The 21,502-nt window shown below is 36.8% G+C and overlaps 1 protein-coding gene and 1 pseudogene across 1 annotated transcript; both read left to right on the forward strand.

Moving 5' to 3' along the window:
- Window positions 1-8,553: 8,553 nt before the first annotated feature.
- On the forward strand, window positions 8,554-11,318 carry LOC135200216 (rhodopsin-like; annotated as a pseudogene).
- A 6,203-nt stretch (window positions 11,319-17,521) lies between these two features.
- Window positions 17,522-20,497, forward strand: LOC135200217 (rhodopsin-like). Its single transcript, XM_064228653.1, has 2 exons — window positions 17,522-17,616; window positions 19,284-20,497. The coding sequence occupies exon 2, from the start codon at window positions 19,284-19,286 to the stop codon at window positions 20,409-20,411; it is 1,128 nt and encodes a 375-aa protein (XP_064084723.1). The 5' UTR covers window positions 17,522-17,616; the 3' UTR covers window positions 20,412-20,497.
- The last annotated feature ends 1,005 nt before the right edge of the window (window positions 20,498-21,502 follow it).

Genomic DNA, 21,502 nt, shown 5'->3' on the forward strand with positions numbered 1-21,502 from the left:
CTAACTACTTGTAGTTAGTTAAAAATATTGGTAAGAATCTAAGATTGTTTACACTTTCAACCATCGAACAATTGACGGTTGTTATTTATGCTGTAACAACAAGCGAATAATAGTTACTGGTATTCTTCTAAACTCGGACTGGATGTATTTCCTATTCTGTATCGTAGTTTTTTTACAAACATTCACTGAGCTAAAAAAAAATAAATAAATAAAAGCACCATGGAGCGGATTTTATCAGAGAAAGGTCGTGATCACATTCTATTAAATGGATTTCGCTATCGTTTACATAGAAAACTTCGTAATGAAAAGGAGTCTTGGCGTTGTACACAAGACACATGCAGAGGTGGAATTCATGTTAATGGAAGTTCATGGGAATAAGTTATGATGCATACTCATGTGGAGTTTTTGAAACTGGAGCAAGACAACGCAGAGAAAAGGATACTGAGAATCAGAGCTGGACACGACGATTCCAGAAAAAAAACAAATGATCAGAGAACAGCTAAGGCAATAAAAACGCCAGTTAGTAAATATGGGAATCGAGCAAACAAATTGGAAAACTTACAAAATATAAGCTACCTCATGAATTGCAGAAATAAATTAGTATGAATATTTTTGCACAGGAATATTTTATAGTATGTCATTTCAATAAATATTTTTGTCTACTTTTTAAAATTCTGTACGTTACAAATAAAAAATTAATTTGATGACTGTTTTCTTCGTTTCCATATTTGTATTTTATTTCGCAAAGGGTCTTTATGCTGAATAGTCCTTGCCCTGAATCGTCATGTGCAGAATTGTCTCTAAGCTGAATTGATATGCGCTGAATTGTCGGTGCTCCGCCTTGGCCACCGCCCGTGTTCGTATTAATGGTGTCAGAGAGAGAAGTTGGTTTTGAGAAAAACTCAAGAGGTGCTTAAGAATTTCCGAGTTTTTAATTGGAGTTCAGAAAAGGAAAAATTGAGAGGAAAGGATAATATTGTAGCTGATAGCTGTTAGCCTCTCTAGAGATTTTTCTGAATGAGTAGCCTGATAACCGTTTTCTGTTTTGGCATGAGTGGGTGAGTGAATGGAGAAGTGTGCGTGTTTAACTGGATTAAAGCTTTATGCAGAATTGTCCCCCTGTTGTTTGGTTCTTTCTCTTTAGAAAAAATTAAAGTCAGTTATTTCATTTTTTTTCTTTTAGGGGAACGTGTCATGGTAATTGCTTTATAGTAAAGAATGATAAGTTAAAGGAAATGAAAATGCATTTTCGTCAAGTAGGTCTGTAGCCAGGAGGCATTCGCGCACGTGTTGGAGGCGCCTGTTCTCATGATTGTTCTAGAATCGTCATGTGGGAAATGGAACTCAACAGGCGCCGACATGTCGCCACGTATTATGATGTAACTATTTGCCTAGATCCTTCTAAAACGTTCCTGTCGTCTCGGGAGTCTGTGACAGTTCGCGGACGAGAGTGGGATCGGATTCGAGTCAAGTCGTCCAGTCAGAGAGAGAGGCGGACAGAGATTTTCCGACGTTGAGCAAGGGTTCCGAGAAGAAACATCTTACAAGTTGGTTTTGAGGAGTTAGACATTGCTTTCTGCAGTACGGAGTCAAAAAGACGTCTGAAGTTATAGTTCTCCTTTGTGAAGCCATCGCTTCGAGCATTGATTTTCGACAGCTGCAAAACTGGCCAGCAAGTATTTCATTACCTCACTGTTTCCCCAGTTCACATACTGTAAGAGTTCATTTTGTTATGTAAATAGGAGAAACTGTTCTGCATTTATCTTTGTTAGTAAGCTTGTAAATGAACCTTTGTTCTGTTAAGTGTTTCTTTCTATATTTGTATCCCCAGTTTTAACTGTTGGTGTTGAATCCTTTTTTTTTATTATTATATTAACGAACCTGTAGCGGACCCCGGTCTGTAATGCCCAGCAAGGAGGCGTTGAAATTAATTAACGCCCAAAAAGGATGGTACAATGGGACGTCATCATTAATCACCAACCAATGAAGAAGTTACAGAAGTGGCTCTAGTTAAAGACCGCCCGACCTTAAGGAGGAGACATTCTTTGGAGGATGTTGACTGAAGAATCAGAGAAGCAGAGAAGCCAAATAGAATCTAGAGGGTGAGGTTGTGTGCCTTACCAGCCGTGGGTAAAAAAGGCTTCAAACTTCGACTCGTCCTCGTAGACTACACTTCGCCTCAAGTAGACGATAACAGCCCTACCACCCTCAGCACGAACTAAACTTATATGTTTAACAATAGTATATATATATAGTTTGTGTGAATGAAGTAAGAAAAACTGCTGTGTCTCTTTAGCCTCCTGAAACATTTTTTAAAAATAGAATTACTACAAGAATCCGAAGTATCCAGTGAATCTATAAATCTACAATAAATATAAAAAGACACAAAAGCAAATAAAAAGCCATTACATTGGTGGCCTACAATTTAATAAATAACGAAGAAATAAAGCCCCTTACAATAGGGACAAAGGAGGAAATTGCCGTCACAAGTCCCAGTGGTATTAGTGTCAGCCTAAGGAGTTTGCTTCTTATACCCATGTGGTAGCTGAGACATGAATAACTTTAACGCCAACCATGACACTTTCTCAGCCTTACAACAACAGATCTTGTAAAAAAAAAATTAGTTTAATTTGCAATAAGAGAATGGACTTTATGGATCCTTATTCATGAGTCTGCTTTTGCTAAAAGACCAAAGAAATCAAGGTGGTGCTGTTTTTCCGCTTCATTATATGTGGTGTTGAATCAGGTTTCAATGGTAAATAAAACAAAAAAAGCACAACAGACACAGAAAGTATTCAATGAAGCCTCAGCCAGCTTCGTGAAACTAAACTTACACCTGAAACTAAGGAATGTGTTCTATAACTTCTAGGAAAATTTGTGGTTTTGATGTATGATTGGTCAGTTTAAATTGCTCCTGCAGGTGATGCAAAGCTTGATCTCTTCCCATGAAACCGTGATGTCATTTGCTTTAATCCCACCAACATATTACACTAAAGGAACATAGCAAACCAGCAGTACTATCCATTAACCGGAGCCTCAGTGAATTTCCAAGAAGAAATGGGCAAAACAAAATAACAAATGGCATTTCTATAAGACGTCTACAAGAGGCAAAATGTGGAAGCAAGGCAGAATGCGGAGGTGTAAGGTACACATGTGTAATGAATGGAGTAAACTGTACTGCACTCTGCAGTTACCCTTGTCTGATTTAGGTAACATCACATTATACATGTGCTTCAAGTTGTTTGGCTATACATATATGTATATATATATATATATATATATATATATATATATATATATATATATATATATATATATATATAAATAACAATGTCTCACACATTACAGTATCATGTGGTGGAAATCTCGAATCTGTGTTCTCTCGGTGTTTGCGGCTTTCATTTTAATGTATGAAATGGATGACTTGTTGGATTGAGAGGTTTATTCTTTTATAGACAGAAAATTCCTCCTCGTCTAGAAACCTTCCATGTACATCAAGCCCTTCAGTTCCCAATATGATAAGTCCGGCAATCGCGCCAGAAAAAAAAAAAAAAAAAAAAAAAAAAAATTTGAGGCGTCACGGATACGACCTAGTAGTCCAAAATGCATGGGAAGTATCCCGAGTACATTTAAAAACTCCCCTGACTTCTGTGATTACTCAGATAATTTAGATGTAACTAACACTGGTTTTTATTATGTGATCATATCTTTTCATAACTGTTAGATGAACAGAAGCACTGGATAAGAAAAAAAATTATCTTAATCACTGAAAGAATGGATCTACGAAGAGAAAATATTTGGGCTGCATTCCTCAGGAGAGAAGGAATTTCAAAGAAATCAGTGATACCAAACAGAACTGACTATTAGACGATAATAACCAAGCTAGGCACATTTTCTTATTTTCATCATACCTGAACTAGATCAACACAATGAAGTTCCTTCCAAAACGTCTTTGAAAACCAGAAAGGAAATTACCTTAAAAAAAAAATACAATTTTAAGCAGTCAGCGCTCTATTACACAATAATGTTACTGGCATTATCTTCGTATAATCTACAAACGTATAATTCACAAATGTAGCTTTAATTTGAATGTAAAAATAAGTTTAAGGACTGATCTTTTGTAACTACTTCCCTTCCTGAGCACACCTGCTTTACAGATTTTCAGAAGTCAAATTTACACATGGAAATCTTCTGTCTATTAGTTATATTTTCGGAGTGATTTGACTTTAACTAGCAAACCATCTGTATGACAATAATCTACCCATTATAACCCCACTTCCTATTCTAGTGTTAAATGAAAGGAAAAATGACGACACTTGACTAAACATCTCCTTTTTCTTGAAACCTCTCGAAGAAGGAAAGCTATATGGGGTGCTCACGTGTTTCCGCGAGTAAGCAGAATAGACTGCACTTAGCTTCACCGAAACCTTAAAAAATCTCCATACGTTATAAACTTAGAGTAGAGCCGCCTAAAGCGCTCACCCGTTTACGCTTATTATTACCGGTTGGGAGAAAACTGTTGTGTCGCAAACATCCTGTTTCGAGTGACTGCGCCATAGCTCATTTACTTTGGTCTTCAACGAAAATGAAAACGGTGGTATCCTGCTACAACTTAAATTATCAGCGACATCATCAAACAAGCAAGCAACTTTTACCCCGAAATTAAAATCTAATAAACTAAAGCAGATCGCAGTGTACAAGTTTACCACACTGATCCACAAACACACACACACACACACGCCACATATATATATATATATATATATATATATATATATATATATATATAGATATATATATATATATATATATATATATATCTATATATATATAATACATATATATATATATATATAATATATATATATATATATATAATATTATATTCTACCTCTCGTAGGGTTGGCACCAGAATGGTACAACGCACCGGTTTCACAGCACATCTACAGGGATAAGGTTGCTATCCGTGTGCCCTCGTGTCACCATATTAGTTTATAAGCCTTAATTCTGTACAAATGAAATTTTTCTACCAAAAAAATTATTTGATGAATAGGTCTATGTTTATTTGATGTATAGGACTATGTTTATTCTGCAATATTAGATTATCATATGAAACATTTTCGAAGACACTACAAGCACCATAACACCAATAACAAAAATAAGAATAAGCACAATAATACGGCCTATAATCCAAACGTCATAAGTAGCGTAAACCAACAAAAATACGTAGGCCATTATAAGACTGCGTCATTTAAAAATGATCCTGCTATTTCGAAATGAGATAATATCCTTAAAAATGTTCAGCATATTATAGCCAATACGACTTGTATAACTTATCATACTGCAACTTTAAGGCATAGTCTGGTTTTGCCGAGTGCAGTCACTGCTTGTCATCCCTTCGATTGTGTAAACGATTGCAATGAAATCGATTTTTACTTTTAAAATTGATTAAAATTTCCTGAAACCAATATGAAATACCAGTCTGCATAGCTCTAAGAATGTCTTTGTGTTTAAATTTAGAATGGTGAACACGCTTTACAATATGAGACGGCAATTATCATTGTCCACTGATTCAAATGCACCGACTCGAACGCAGACATTCCTTGTGCTACCTCCGTGTTCAGTGAACCTTATTTACGAAACAACATTGCAGCATCGCGGAATACTCCTGACTTCATTCATTTTTCCTGTTTTTTACTAGTTTAAGGGAGATATATATTACGATTTTATTTCCTTAGATAATCGGCCCAACGTATTTTGGTTCAGTAAAACAACCCATTGCAAAATAAATGAAGAAGAGAACCACTGACTAACCAACTTTTCGAAACAAGCTTCAATGAATAGTCGTGACTGCCAGTCAGTGGAAGGGGCTTAGCTGCAAAGCTAGGTGGACTCGACTATAGTTATCTCAAGGCAAAAACGTTTACGGTAATATCTTGAATGCCGGCAAAAAATAGATGCCTTGTATGAAGATCTGCAAGGAGAGCACGCGGACAGAGGGACTCAAGATTAATTTTCGCTTCCATTTCTTAGGACGGAAAGAGCGATCATATAGTTATTATTTCAAAGCTGCAAACATGATACTTTTGTCTCATATTTCAATCATCCTACCAAAGAGGATGAATGGTCAGACCCTGACTGAAAAGAACGGCAGACGAGAGAAGGATTGATAAGGAAAGAAATGCGTGGATTCAGACAAGGAAGTGTTTGCTATGAGAATGTTACGTGGGAAGTTTAGAAAATAAAATAAAAAAGTTGTATGTGGCCTGCATGAACCTCGAAAAAGCATACGACAGAGCTGTTAGAGGTAACGGAGGGCTTCGAGGATGTATGGTATACAAAATGGGTAGATCAGGAGCGACTAAAAGTTTTATATCGGCGAAGTGCATGTTAGTTAGAATATATAGACATGACAGTTTTGGTGAAAAATTAAGTCCAAATTGATAGTGTATTTTGATCACATGGCTATTCATTACCTTTATGGATGGAGTGATGTCGGCAATACATAAGGCGTGATCCGACCCCATGTATAAGTTGTAAACATTATATTCGTAACATTCAACATAAGTTAAAACGTGTTAAAATCTACAGTCAAATAGAGCTTTGTTTCACCAACAAAACTTAAATAAATAAACTATGTTTTATTAAAAATAATTTTTCTGTACTGATTAACATGCACATTACCTATTTCTATTCCATTCTAATAAATAAATCATAAATATCCTATCCTTAAATTCCTGTATCTTTAGCTCAACGTGAAACCCCCTTTCCAGGCCTTTTTAGCCTCTTCCATAGACCTTTCCTAGCGGTCCCCCCCTCCCCCCCAAAGAACAACATAAACAACAACAACAAAGTAGTTTGAAGGCTTAGTCACCGAGTAAGCGAAAATTTAATTCTCCTCAGACAACAATCTAAACAGAAAAGAAAATCTTAAACAATCTGAACACAAACAGCTCCCGTCATGCTCTTTTAAGAATAATATCAAAATGAAGACTAGTAAAATTATCCATCCTCTTAGAAGCCCTTCGACTATAAAGTCAAGATCTACATCACTGCATTCTTTGAACAACATCTCAACTCCCCGTTTGCTGTCTTTTCTTTCTTGCCATCTGTGTGCATCCCTCATGTCGATCGTCCCATCCCGTTGCTCCCTGCAAGAATATAAAATCAGATGCACCGCAAATACGAGAAGAATGTTTGAGACTAGAATGATGATGCCAATATAATGATTTGGCATCTGAGTTATGGAAATGCAGTTACGGTATCGAATGAAAACATCTGTTTTTCAACATACGTTTTTTTGTAATGTGAACCACCTTAACTTCTTGTTCTTAGTAAACTGATAAAAGCAAGAGTAATATTAGCTTGGGGTTCCATCATTCAGCCACATTCATGTTTACTGTCAACATCCAAAAATCAAAACTAGAGATGATTTTGCAAACGTAAAATCATAGACGGTGGTCAACAACCCAAAGCCTAACTGTCCGATGCCTAAGAAGCTCTGGAGAAGATGACCAAGCATCAGTAAAATCGGAAGAAGGGCATTGAACAACGTCTGTCCATAGCGGAAGTCATAATTGAGATCCTAAAGAACAACTTCGAATTGATTTCAGTTTCGAGCACTAGTGCCAATAAAAGGTAAAAGTCATAAGACGGTACTGTTAGAAATTTCAGAGGTTACCATCTCTTGGCGCTGGCTGAACTAGTGCACATTTCCTGGAGAGCAAAAGACAGTATCTATTTCATAGCAAAATCAGTCAAAAACATATTCATCCTCACAACTATCCCTAAAGGTAGAAAGAAGGACGGTTGCCTTGATGCGCATTCTCCATCGCATCCAGTCCGGTTTCATAATCTGGCTAAGATTTATGACCGCAAAAGGCCCACCTGCAGGGCAGCTTTTGTCATTTTAGTCTCCTTTTTCGAAATGCAGGACTACGGTAGTTGTATTCTTACCACCCCACCACAGGGAAATCAGTCAAAAATCATGTTGGAAAATAGTCAGGGATAGATGCCTTTCATATCTTTACATTGATAACATCAAATCCAATCTGCTTCACAAGGGAAACTTAGAGAACCGTTATGAACACGTACGTCTCATCAATCTAACTTCACTGGCAAAGTCTACGTAACATAATGACCAAGATTCTACCTAAAATGTGTGTAAAAATAAATACGGATTCGATGACTTTACATCTTGGGATATGGCAAGAACCAGGTCAGCAATTAGCACAGAAAACATTGTTCAATGTCAAAAGCAAATTAAAAAGAATATATTAGTCTATATTGTTCATCTTGGAATAAAGCAATACACTGCAGTACAGACAAGAAAATTTACACAGAATTAAAAACAGTTTTAATTAATAATTCAAAATAAAAAATCTACAGGTACCTAAAACCGAGGGGAATTTAAGTGACTGGTTTCTCTCACTTTCTTTGTACCTTATGTAAGATTAAATATAATCCTCGTGCCTTATCTTGTCTAATTGGGTAATGACGTCAAGACAAGGATTTTCTCAGCCATATATAGAAGCCTCTGAAAGAGAGAGAACCACACAGGTTTAGCGGGTCCAGGCGCATACCTACAATTGCGAGATTGCTCTCATAACGTTGCTGAGGTAGTCTACTGAATTTCTTCAGCACCTAACAAGGTTAGTCCAGGAAAATCATTATAAAAATTATCTTTCCTTTATTAATATAGATATATCGCAGAATCCCAAAAGAATGAACGATGAGTACAACAATGATTAGTTACTTTCCGATCATATATAAAGAAATTTTTCATTTGTGTCAAAGACCACATACATTCTTGCTTTATTTTGGCTACATCCCGAAAAATCACCCCCTAACACAACAATGTCTTTAGGTGTGATAGCAAATCATTTAAATGTAGAAACAAGTTCATGAAATTCTTTTCAGGGTTTTATTAATGTCCCAACAATTTCTCCTTCCGTGATATTGCACCGATTAGCGTTTACGATTTATAATCAATTGACAGTATGCTTGCCTTTGTTCCGTAGGATATTTTTTATTTGCATCATTGAAAGGTAAACGAACTAACCATCGGTCGCTCTTGTGATTAAAATAACATGGTTCGAATGATAAACCTAATTATTTAAAAAAAACACGTATTCTGAAGACACAAGGAATCTTTTTAACCAACCAAGGACTATTTTACAAAACAAAAAACAATTCGTATTCCTAATGATGATGGTACAGCCACGGCTGGCTATCTAAATGATTCTGGCACGCAGACTTATTTTCAAAACCAGAGCTTAGAAGAGCCTTATTCAATTTTCACCATACTCAAAAGTTTCCTCTTAATCTTGGAATTATTAGCCAGATAGATTTTGACAACCCTGCAGCAAATCCATAAAGTTAGAATTTTATTTAAGAACGGATGAGTTTCACAAATGGACATATCGAATTTAGTGAACTCGACAATAACTCTGAATAAACAATTACACAAATCCTACCTTAACAATGAACGGAAAGGGACTTTAAGGGTGGGTGTCACTTTCATTAATAGGTCACATTTGCAGGGACAAATAAAAAATCGTACGTTTAGCTGTCAACTACTGGTCTAGTTCTTATTCCTTTTGAGAGAGTTGAGCTTTGATTTATAAAATCAAGTTTCCAAGAGAAAAGCAAAAGTTCTTTCTTCTCTTCAGTAATTAAACAATAATATACGAATAAAATTAACCTAAAAAATGCAAAACAGAAGCTGAAAACGTAATATTACAACAACATCCAGTCATATACTGGAGCTTTCGGTAAAATATTTAAGTCAAAAGGGAAGGCAAATTATCTTTTGTATCCACTTGCATACTTTAACTTTATAAACTATCAGTATCCACATAGCAAATCTTATATGAGCAAGTTACTACATTTTATTAGATATGGTATACTGCAACGCAATTTAGGGCTGTACAACTTTCCCTTCAATTTAAAAGGGTATAAAATCTTTACAAATATTCAGAAGAAAATTCGCTTTTGTCTACCTATTAAACTTGATTCAAGAGAAAGAAATTAACTTTATAGTGACTTATTTTACATAGATTTAAAATATACCATATTTCCCTCGTTGGAATTTAATGTGTACATGTTTACTTTCAGATGTCATTCTGGGACAATCCTGAAAACCTGGCCAATGGGGCCCTCCCCTCCACAAACCCCTTTGGGAATTATACGGTGGTAGACACGGTACCTAAGGAACTCCTCCACATGGTGGATTCGCATTGGTACCAGTTTCCTCCAATGAACCCACTATGGTATGGTTTGGTTGGCTTCTGGATGGTCATTATGGGAATCTTGTCTGTTGTAGGCAACTTCGTTGTCATCTGGGTATTCATGAACACCAAATCTCTCCGCACTCCTGCTAACTTGCTTGTTGTTAATTTGGCTATGTCTGACTTCTTGATGATGTTCTGCATGTTCCCACCAATGGTCGTTTCTTGCTACTGGCAGACATGGACTCTCGGTTCATTCTTCTGTGAAGTATATGCTTTCCTCGGATCACTCTATGGCTGTGTTTCTATCTGGACCATGCTTTGGATCACCCTTGATCGCTACACTGTCATTGTTAAGGGTGTTTCTGGTAAGCCTCTTTCCAGCAGCGGTGCCATGGCAAGAATTGCTGGTACCTGGGTCACTGCCTTTGCCTGGTGTCTTCCTCCTTTCTTTGGCTGGAACCGTTATGTGCCTGAGGGTAACATGACTGCCTGTGGCACTGACTACTTGACTGAAGATATGTTCTCTCACAGCTATCTGTACATCTACTCTATCTGGGTCTACATCTTCCCCTGTTTGCCAACATCTACCTGTACACTTTCATCGTTAAGGCTGTAGCCAACCATGAAAAGCAGATGCGTGAACAGGCCAAGAAGATGGGTGTCAAGTCTCTCAGGAGCGAAGAAAGTCAGAAGACCTCTGCTGAATGCCGTCTTGCTAAGGTTGCTCTCATGACCGTGTCCCTTTGGTTCATGGCCTGGACTCCTTACTTCATCATCAACTTCACTGGAATGCTCAACAAGTCTTCTGTTACTCCCCTCTTCTCCATCTGGGGTTCCGTCTTTGCCAAGGCCAATGCTGTGTACAACCCAATTGTGTACGCCATCAGCCACCCTAAATATCGCGCTGCCTTGGAAAAGAAACTTCCCTGCCTGGCCTGCAACACTGAAGGACGTGATGACAATGTTTCCAGCAACACAGCTCAAGTAGCAGAAAAGTCAGAGAATGCTTAAACGTTATTAGCAACCTGGATTTCAAAATAATGCGCACTCACTAAAGCTTGACCTTCTGAATGAATCGAAAACAAATAAAAAGTACACCTATTAGTGGCATTGTCTATTATTTCCTTGTTTAACAAACGATTCCCTAAATCGTCAGAGTTTATGTGCAATGATTTGTGATAATGAAATACTCAAAATCTTTCAGTTTATTAAAATTCTTTAAATACAATGCACATTTATAGAAATAGGAGTTATGAATATATCTGAAAATAGGATGCGATTGTGTGATACGATAATGTGCCATTGTTGGTGCAAAGTAAGTACTTCTAATTCCCATAATATGATTGGTATACTAAGGCTTCCTGCATACTCAACGTACTGCCATATGCATATAAGCTATTCAAAAACATTCCATAGCAACAATGAATAGGCATAAAAACAACATCTTTGCTCCTATGAATCGTAATCGGTAAATGTAAGCACTTAATAAGAAATATGCTTAAACTGCTGATGGTTAGTCATGACAATTACAGAACCCTATTTAATTTTATATTGATTTTGTGCAAACATGAAGGATGAATAATAAATATCTTCAACATACTAAAATAAATACATGAAATTTTCTCCATAACTGTAAATAGCACAGATACTTATAAAGGACACGAAAAGTTCATTTCAAGACTTAAAAAAGTTGTCAAAATTCATGATTCTTCACCTTATGTAACTGTCAAAGATTTACTATATCCTGACCTTGTCATATCTTAAACTGTTATGTCGTTATTTGCCGATGAAGAAAATTCGGTATAAGTTAGGTATTACTGTGAATCAATTACATGAAAAAATGCATAAATCTGATCACAAATGTCCCTTAAAAATAGCTAACGGTTGTAGGAAACTTTATTTACATGTTGAAGAGTTCCTAGGGTAATTTTCAGTATGAAGTTTATAAATTAAGCCTTTCTTAATATCCAAAAAAATTTATGCTGGTTTAATGAAAACTGCTAATAATGGTATCCGATGTTCCTCAGAATAGCAAATTTTTTATCTGAATTACCTGAGACTTTTTCAAACACTAAGCACTAAATTATAAACGTATGTAAAGCTACAATTCTTGGCTAATCGACCTATCCTTTTCTTGAATAAAAACCATATGCATCCAACAACTGCTTATAACTAAAGAAACTGCTACTTTTACACTTGGCGTTACCCTGATTTGGGTACTCAAGAAAAGCACTACTCAGACAATCACAACCAAGGTTTAATTATCATTACCCTACAATTTTCAAAGGTCTTGTTTCCTTCCTACCTAATGCCGCGTCCACACAGTCGAGCGATACCTGCAGACACTTTGTCTGGAAACGGACATATTTAGCGGGCAAAACCACGAATTGCCTCCTGTGTTCACACTTAAAGACGACACAAACAATACCTGTTGTTTTGACTTAGAATGTGAAACGACGTCGCTGCCAGACACAAAAGACGTCTTCCTTCTCGATATTTTTCTAGCAAGTGAACCTGAACTTGTCTAAAGGTAACAATGGTATTTGTCATTGCCTCGCATAGTGCTTTGCTGCTAGTCAAGGACGACGTTTAAGTATTATATAGAATAGAAGCAGAATTTTTTCTGCTTTATTATATTTTCAAATAATCTTGAACTGGATGTCAGGAAATATTGTATTTTTTTTTAAAAATTGTATTTTTCCCGACGTTTTATTTTACAATGGTTTCTACAATAATTTAAACTTTCATAACAAATTCATTTCACAAACACTGTCCTCAAAACTACTGGATTGGTTTTAATGTAATTATATCTAGAGGTGGCCCTCAGGCCAATGAAGAACCAATTTGTGATGATAGGTAGAGAGCATACCTCTACCAATAATCAATAACTAGCACGTAATGAAAATGTTACGTCTGGATTTGGTGATTTGGTGTATTACAGTTTTTTTCTAAGTTGGCAGCCAATGGGTTAGGCGCAGGGCTTTCTTTGTGCCCGTGGCTGTGAAGAAAGATCAAAACCAGGTAGGGAGAAATCGATATCCATCTCTTGAAGGCATAAAGGTTATAGGAAAACAGGTGCAAGTAGCCTGCATATCCTGCCAACTATCAATAATTCACATTGACGGCGTTAGCCAGTCTCCGAATACCTTATATACTTTATAATAAGTGAACGCTGAGTATGCAAATACTCAGTGTAGTACGGTAGTACGTTGGTCAACATCAAAGTCTAATTGTAAATACTGATCATTACTGAATCCTTATGTGATTTGGTACATGCCCTGCCCCTTGAATTGTAAACAAGCAATTTAAATATTAAGATATGCTTCTGCTCTGATATGGTGGATGATAGTTGCTGATGTTTGTTTTGATGTGATACAGCATTCTCAACACCATAATTCACTGTCTTACAAATGGACAATAAAAAAATTACATAATTATAATCTCACCTCCATATAGTCATCTTTCAAAACTTCATATAGTACAGCCTTACATGTCTGATATACTGATGGAAAGGCTCGATTTTGAAATCCTTGCATCAAATTGGAGGTGCGCGTCCGAGCAGCCAGTTGCGAGAAATCGAAGTGTGGCCTTGATCAAACAGTACATCTGAAGGATTCATTGTCTCATATTGGTATCTTGTCTCTTGATGTAAGGGTCTACTTTCGCCAATCAATTATAAAATGAATTAACGTCCATCCTCAAGTAACTGTAATATAGTTTCACTTTCATCTTTTAATTCACGCAACAGTCATGGAACTTCCAAATATGTTACATCGTTTCAGCCACTCTACACTCCATTTATTTTTCTGAAGATTTATTAGTTCCTTCTTTATACATGCACCAATTATTATGGTATAGAGCAGTCTCTTCTTTTTAGTTAAGACGCCCACTATCGTTATCGCGTTACACTGCCTTGACAGCTCGCTAGTTACTGACTACCTAATAGCTGTTCTGCAGCTCTGCCATTTGGATGACATCTCGGGCAGTGTCTGCAGAGTTTGTCTGGTAAGGGCACAGTCTGCGGACAGAGTTCGACCACGTGGACATGGCATAAGGAAAAGCTTGATATTCTTCATAAATAAATACAGTACAGGTATATAACTTGCATAATTTATTTGTCATTGGGTTATTTTTAATAAATGGCTTCAAAGTATAGATGACACTTGCTTCTTTCGGTGCAAACTATGAGTGTTCAGCAGTAAGTCAAGTTACTCACTTAGAAATATAGGAATTCATGCCATGAATGACTGACATACTAATCGCTAATCAAAATGCTAACCTGCTATGTGACCTGTATCCTTAACCATAAGAGGTTAAATATAAACTTAACTATTAGGAATTAGTGTTGAAATTCATCCAAACGTGAATTCACAAGTATATAACTGCTTATGAAGCTCTTCAACTTCGGAAAATCTTGCTGAACAGGTTTTTAAGGCAAAAATTCGTCCACTCAAGGGACAATTTATCCCAACAGATAGCTAATACCTGTTCCATAAAGGCAGGCACTTTGCGGTATGGCATGAATATCATTATCTGTGCACTGAAAATGTTCTCAAGCTATTCACGCTTTAAGGAACTACAGGTGTATGCTAACTGTAAGTATTCAATCTATTAATAACCCAAGCAATCCATCACTGTTAATATGAAACAGAAATAATTGGAAGTAAAAGTGAAAAGGTCATAAACTAATGTGATTCGATCAAGTGTTGTTTATGGAATGGGATGCAGAGTTTAGCCAACGGCCAAGCACTGGGACCTATGAAGTCATTTAGCGCTGGAAAGGAAATTGAGAGTAGGTTGGTTTGAAAGGTTTAACAGGAGTAAAATCCTAGCAGTTGCACCATAAAATAATTGCTAAAAGAAGGTGGATAGCAAGATGGAAGAAAAAATCAATATGGATGGAGGTAAAAAGGAACAATAGGGGTTGCAGCTAAGGGCCGAAGGGGCATTGCAAAGAACCTGTAGTGATGCCTGCAGTTACCCGAGTGAGGCACTAACCCCCACCCCAAAAATCGTCACCCACGGGGAAGTTTTGTTTGTGAGATGTATATGGTCAGAGAAAGAAACCATGAGGTTAGAGTTGACTCTGGTGGATATAAACAGCAGAGAAAATGTTCTTTTCTTTCGATTTCCCTGATTTGTGTAAGACAGGAGCTAAACGATAAAGCATCGGCAATGAATGAAAGGTTTTGGAAATGTTTCGTTGCTGTTTTCCGGAAATTTGGCCAAACATAGTATGTTTCATTATTATGAAACATACTATGCCTTATTCTATCATATAAATATGTTCCCCTTTCAACAAAATTCCTTGCAGTCGTACGAGTCCCTTTAGATTAGTACTAGTACAAATCTTTAACGACTGTCGACAAATATTAAATTTGCTAATACTTCAGGACATAAACTCTGAATCTGCCTAAAGTTATTCAACAGAACAAATAAAAATCGGTGACACAGAATTTTCATGCGAGCCAAATAACTTTGTTTGTTCCAGTTAATTCTTACCCCGGGCCACCTTCATACTACATCTTCCTGGACCATCCAACAATTTCTGACACACGTAGTACACGCGAGCTTACAGTTCGGAATCAGTGGGAAATTCAATGATGCACTTTCCCGAGCAAAGTCAGTTTTTGTGCGTCTACGATATAATATCAATTTATGCACCCTGGGCTTGAGAATGATTGTAAGTATGGCTTGAAAATCAAATTATTAAGACGTTACAGAGGTCTGAGCTGAGCAGAGCTACTTGAATGCGGAAGTGCTAAGGCCTTACGGATTAACAAAACATTCTACCTCCATATCATCCGTTCTAAAACACACAAGAATGATTAAGTCGATTGTTAGAGAACAATTTATTTTTGTGCATATGCAGTAAATGAATATTGAGCAAAACAGTCTTCATAAAAACATACCTGATAAGGACCCATAATTCAATCATTTTATCAGCACGATGATATTTCTGAGAATAACAAGTAGGCGTTGTTCCACGTAGTTTCTATGTACATAAGGATCATATTGACTTCAAGTGTCGCTTAGGTTTCTGGATATTAAGTAAATTCTGCTTCCAAAACACCGCGTTCGCCGCCACCGACGAATCTTACCGGATTTACGAACGCACACAAAGTTTTCGACACTTCTCCATGAGATATGTTCGCAAAATGTGAAGAGTAATATTTGTTTCTAAATATTCCCGCAACTCAGAGTTCCAAATAACACAGTTTTGTCTCCATTGAACGTTCAGGAATCCTTTCTTTAAATAGGAAGTCATTTCCGATTACCATATCGACGCCTTAACTCCTACACTAAGTAAAAAAAGAAAAAATACTGTGCATTTATGATAACGTTCGTGAGAGAGAGAGAGAGAGAGAGAGAGAGAGAGAGAGAGAGAGAGAGAGAGAGAGAGAGAGAGAGAGAGAAAACAAGGAAATGAACGGGAATACGTAGTATTTAAACTATAGAGCTTGCTTTGACAATAGAAATAAATCTGCAGATTTTTCGATTTTTCTTTTCAACAAAAACTACAAATAAAGACTCAGATTGCAAAATACATTAGTCACCCCAACAACAAGTCAAAAAGACTACGCTGAGCGGTTGCAACCATTAATAAACCGCTGCTTATCATCTGCTTGTATATAAATCAGACAACTGACTGAAATGTCGCTCTCAATAATCAACTCATTCTGGCAAAGAATGCGAGAGATTTCACGCCGTTCAAGTTTGACATAGGCAACCACAAGATAACTACAATGAAAAACGAACAAAAATCAGTTTAAAACATAATTTACTAACTAACTTTTACCACTGCAGCAATCATTTGATCAAGAAGTTCTGACAGTATTGCCCGAATAAAGGAGAAACGCAAACTTGAGGAAAAATACAAAGCGAAAGCTGAATTTAAGTGGTGGCAGATTACGGGACTGACACCATCTCCAAATCTTCTAAAAAAATGCAACACAAGCGCTACATATGATCAGGAAAACGAATAAATAATATAATGAAAAGCTCAATTTTGTCTGATGGAAATGTTTTTATGAAACATAGATGTAAAACAGAAGCAAAATACTCGCCCATTGTTCTCATTTCATTTCATAAGCAACGTGGTTAAGACATCAAAGTGCATAGCACTGGTAGTAAGATATACAAGAAGAGAGTTCCGTGAGAACCCTTTATCTCTCCCGTACCTTAAATCCAGTAAGAGAAACGTAATCTCCCTGATCTCCTTCCTCTAATTGGTTAATGACGTCATAGCAATCTCTCAGCGGGTATAAAGGGGAGTAACGACCCGTGGAGCAGCGCAGAGGTTTAGCCGAGCAGACAGCGAAGCTACAGAGCTGAAGTAGTCCTTGGAATTTCTTCAGCACAGATTACTCTCTCGTTAGACAAGGTTAGTTCACGGTGATCTTTTATCCTACATTAAAATAACCACTAAAACATACATTGACTGAGACCATCGTCACTAAATGCAATTTCCTGTGGTAGATGAGACAATTCATCACGGCTTCTCCTCTAATTGTAAATAAAGAAACACGGTAGTTATGTACACACGCGACATATTTTGGATGATGATTTGTTCAGAAATTCATGTTAACGTATGGCACCTTCTTAAAAGAGGTAGTGAATTTGAACCTCATGCCCGGCCTTTCATCTTTTCTAAATATTTCTTGGGATAGCTTGTTCTTTTTTTTTTGTGGAGAAACCGGCACTGGCTTTCATTTACAATTTACCTACATTTCAGTTGAGTTGAAATTTCACAGAAGATCCAAAAGAACCAACGCCATGTGTACATAAGTGAAATTCATTAAATTCATTTATCAAAATAACAAAATATGATAAACACACCAGTCCGAAAACCAGTTTCTTATGCTTTAACAATTCGTAAGAGAGTTTTTGCATTTATCAGGCGAAATTATTTGTCAGTTTATTATAAATAAAAAAAAAATCTTAATTACATACAATTTTCATTTGTACATTCCAAGGTGACAAATGCCTCTATAAGAAGACGAAAATAATACTTTCTTTGATACTGATGGGTTTCAGTTACATTTGTTCCTCAAATTTTATTTGTCATCGTTCACTGACCCAATTGACTTCATTATCGAACATTGAAAATTTATATCACTAGAGGAAAGGACAAGAATATCGTCCTTTGTTTACGAACAATGTCTTCTCGATCTAAAAATCCAAAATCATACCAGGACTGGTCGCAACTGAACTGTGCTCCCACTTCTTCCACGTACAGTAATCTCATTTCAGTCCCTGAACAGTTCTCCGATATGTAACAATAATGTGAGTAAAACGAAATACAATCTAACCATTTTACCCAAATGTTACATTTTCTTGTTAAAGGTCTTATAATTAAACACAGGACATATAAAACCAGCCTGCTAATATTGTGTTCTCTTAGTTACATCCCTAGTTAATCTCTTCCATATTTTTTAAACTGTATATTTAAAGGCAAAAAATCAGTCCAACATATCCAGTATATCTGTGAGTTGTTTCGTGACAACGGTACATCGACACGGCTTCTTCACATTATCTGGAAAACTCAAAAGTTCTGTTGCCTGGCTTGTAATCTTTTGACACTTCTTTATAAAAATGCGTAAACTTTACTCCAAAATGGTCATTAATTTCGGGAATAAGCTTCACGAAAATACTTTAACAAGTTTCACATAATAGTTGAATGACTTTCAGTTTTATTTTTTAAAAATGATTACAAAATACGGAATACTGATCTGATCAGACAGAAATATTTCATTAAATATAATTCTTTCTTCGTTTTCAGGAGGTATATTCAAATATAACGACAATAACACGTAGCTAATTAACATAAATAACATAGTCATTAAAAAAAACACACACGCACATGAAAACATCGCTAGACTGAAGTAATAAACTTGAAATCTACATTTGTTTATAAATGATATTATCGAGGTTATAGCAAGATAGTAAGTTTTACTTCTGAATTTACTACGCCAAAAAATCTTAGTAAACCCATTTACGACGCATTCTACAATTTTCAATGAAATTCACTGAAAGCTTCCTTATTTTCAGATGTCATATTGGGATAATCCTGCAAATATGGCCAGTGGCGCCCTCCCCTCCACAAACCCCTTTGGGAATTACACGGTGGTAGACACGGTACCTAAGGAACTCCTCCACATGGTGGATTCGCACTGGTACCAATTTCCTCCGATGAACCCACTATGGTATGGTTTGGTTGGCTTCTGGATGGTCATTATGGGAATCTTGTCCGTTGTAGGTAACTTCGTTGTCATCTGGGTATTCATGAACACCAAATCTCTCCGCACTCCTGCTAACTTGCTTGTTGTTAATTTGGCTATGTCTGACTTCTTGATGATGTTCTGCATGTTCCCACCAATGGTCATTTCTTGCTACTGGCAGACATGGACTCTCGGTTCATTCTTCTGTGAAGTATATGCTTTCCTCGGATCACTCTATGGCTGTGTTTCTATCTGGACCATGCTTTGGATCACCCTTGATCGCTACAATGTCATTGTTAAGGGTGTTTCTGGTAAGCCTCTTTCCAGCAGCGGTGCCATGGCAAGAATTGCTGGTACCTGGGTCACTGCCTTTGCCTGGTGTCTTCCTCCATTCTTTGGCTGGAACCGTTATGTGCCTGAGGGTAACATGACTGCCTGTGGCACTGACTACTTGACTGAAGATATGTTCTCACACAGCTATCTGTACATCTACTCTATCTGGGTCTACATCTTCCCCCTGTTTGCCAACATCTACCTGTACACTTTCATCGTTAAGGCTGTAGCCAACCATGAAAAGCAGATGCGTGAACAGGCCAAGAAGATGGGTGTCAAGTCTCTCAGGAGCGAAGAAAGTCAGAAGACCTCTGCTGAATGCCGTCTTGCTAAGGTTGCTCTCATGACCGTGTCCCTTTGGTTCATGGCCTGGACTCCTTACTTCATCATCAACTTCACTGGAATGCTCAACAAGTCTTCTGTTACTCCCCTCTTCTCCATCTGGGGTTCCGTCTTTGCCAAGGCCAATGCTGTGTACAACCCAATTGTGTACGCCATCAGCCACCCTAAATATCGCGCTGCCTTGGAAAAGAAATTGCCCTGCCTGGCCTGCAACACTGAAGGACGTGATGACAATGTTTCCAGCAACACAGCTCAAGTAGCAGAAAAATCAGAGAGCGCTTAACAACCTGGATTTTTCAATAATGCACTCTCACTAAATCTCTTCCTTTTGAATATAACGAAAAGAAATAAAAATAAACCCAGCATTAACTACGTATTTTATTGTCAGTAATTTATCTCCTTTACACAAACATCTTTTCAAAAAAATTTTTGGTACGATTCTCATTACTGGAAGAAAATGTGAAAGGTCTTACATTCAAAGATACAAAGTAGTCAAGAAGAAGAGGAAGATTTTCTGTTAGCACAGAGTTAATATGGGCCATCTTTCTCCCAAGAATAACGAATAAAATTAGTGTCATTGGATATTAATAATTATTTCTTTTATTTGGACTCCAAATAAAGTTTATATGAAGTCTACTCCTAAACACTACATTAGGCTTACAAGAACACTTCAATGTATACATGAAATACATCAAAAACATATGTAGAATCCTAATCACTGAGGATTAGGGTTAAGAGGAAATAACTTCGACATATACATGAAATCAAAAGAAGGTTATGTCTGATCCTAAGCACTTTAAATCAGGTTTAACGAAAACACAGAATGAAATGACATGCCTAATGTACACAAAGTTTAGAGAAGTAGTACTGAAATATGTTTCCAAAAAAGCGACTGCGGAGCGTTGGTCACAGCCCTTGATTCAGTAGCCAAGTCATTTGCCAGATAATTTTGAGGGCCAACAATGACATCGGTCTCAATCATTTGGTTTAGTGTGCTGACTTACATTTGTTGTCACATTAACTATTTACAAATGACATTTTGATGCCTACGTATGAGGCTTCCTTAATTGTAATTAGATTGATTTGCTAATGAACAAGTATATGTTATGTCATCAAGAGACAGACATCAACAGTGCTTAGAGTACCATTATTTCTTACATCTTCTCTCTTGATTCTGTACAGGGAATCCCCACTGCAATGAACAGTTGGGAATGTTCAAAGGAGATATCAAGGAGGGCAGGTCTAACTGCTGTGTTGAGCAACAGATCATCGTTAATTATTTTTGTACCCTAATAAATATCGACTTGCTAACTAAAGCAGAGAAGGTTCCCCGCGTAACAGTATACGAAATTTTAACGAAAATATTTTATTGAA

Source organism: Macrobrachium nipponense, chromosome 26, assembly GCF_015104395.2.
Source record: "Macrobrachium nipponense isolate FS-2020 chromosome 26, ASM1510439v2, whole genome shotgun sequence".
NCBI lineage: Eukaryota > Metazoa > Arthropoda > Malacostraca > Decapoda > Palaemonidae > Macrobrachium > Macrobrachium nipponense.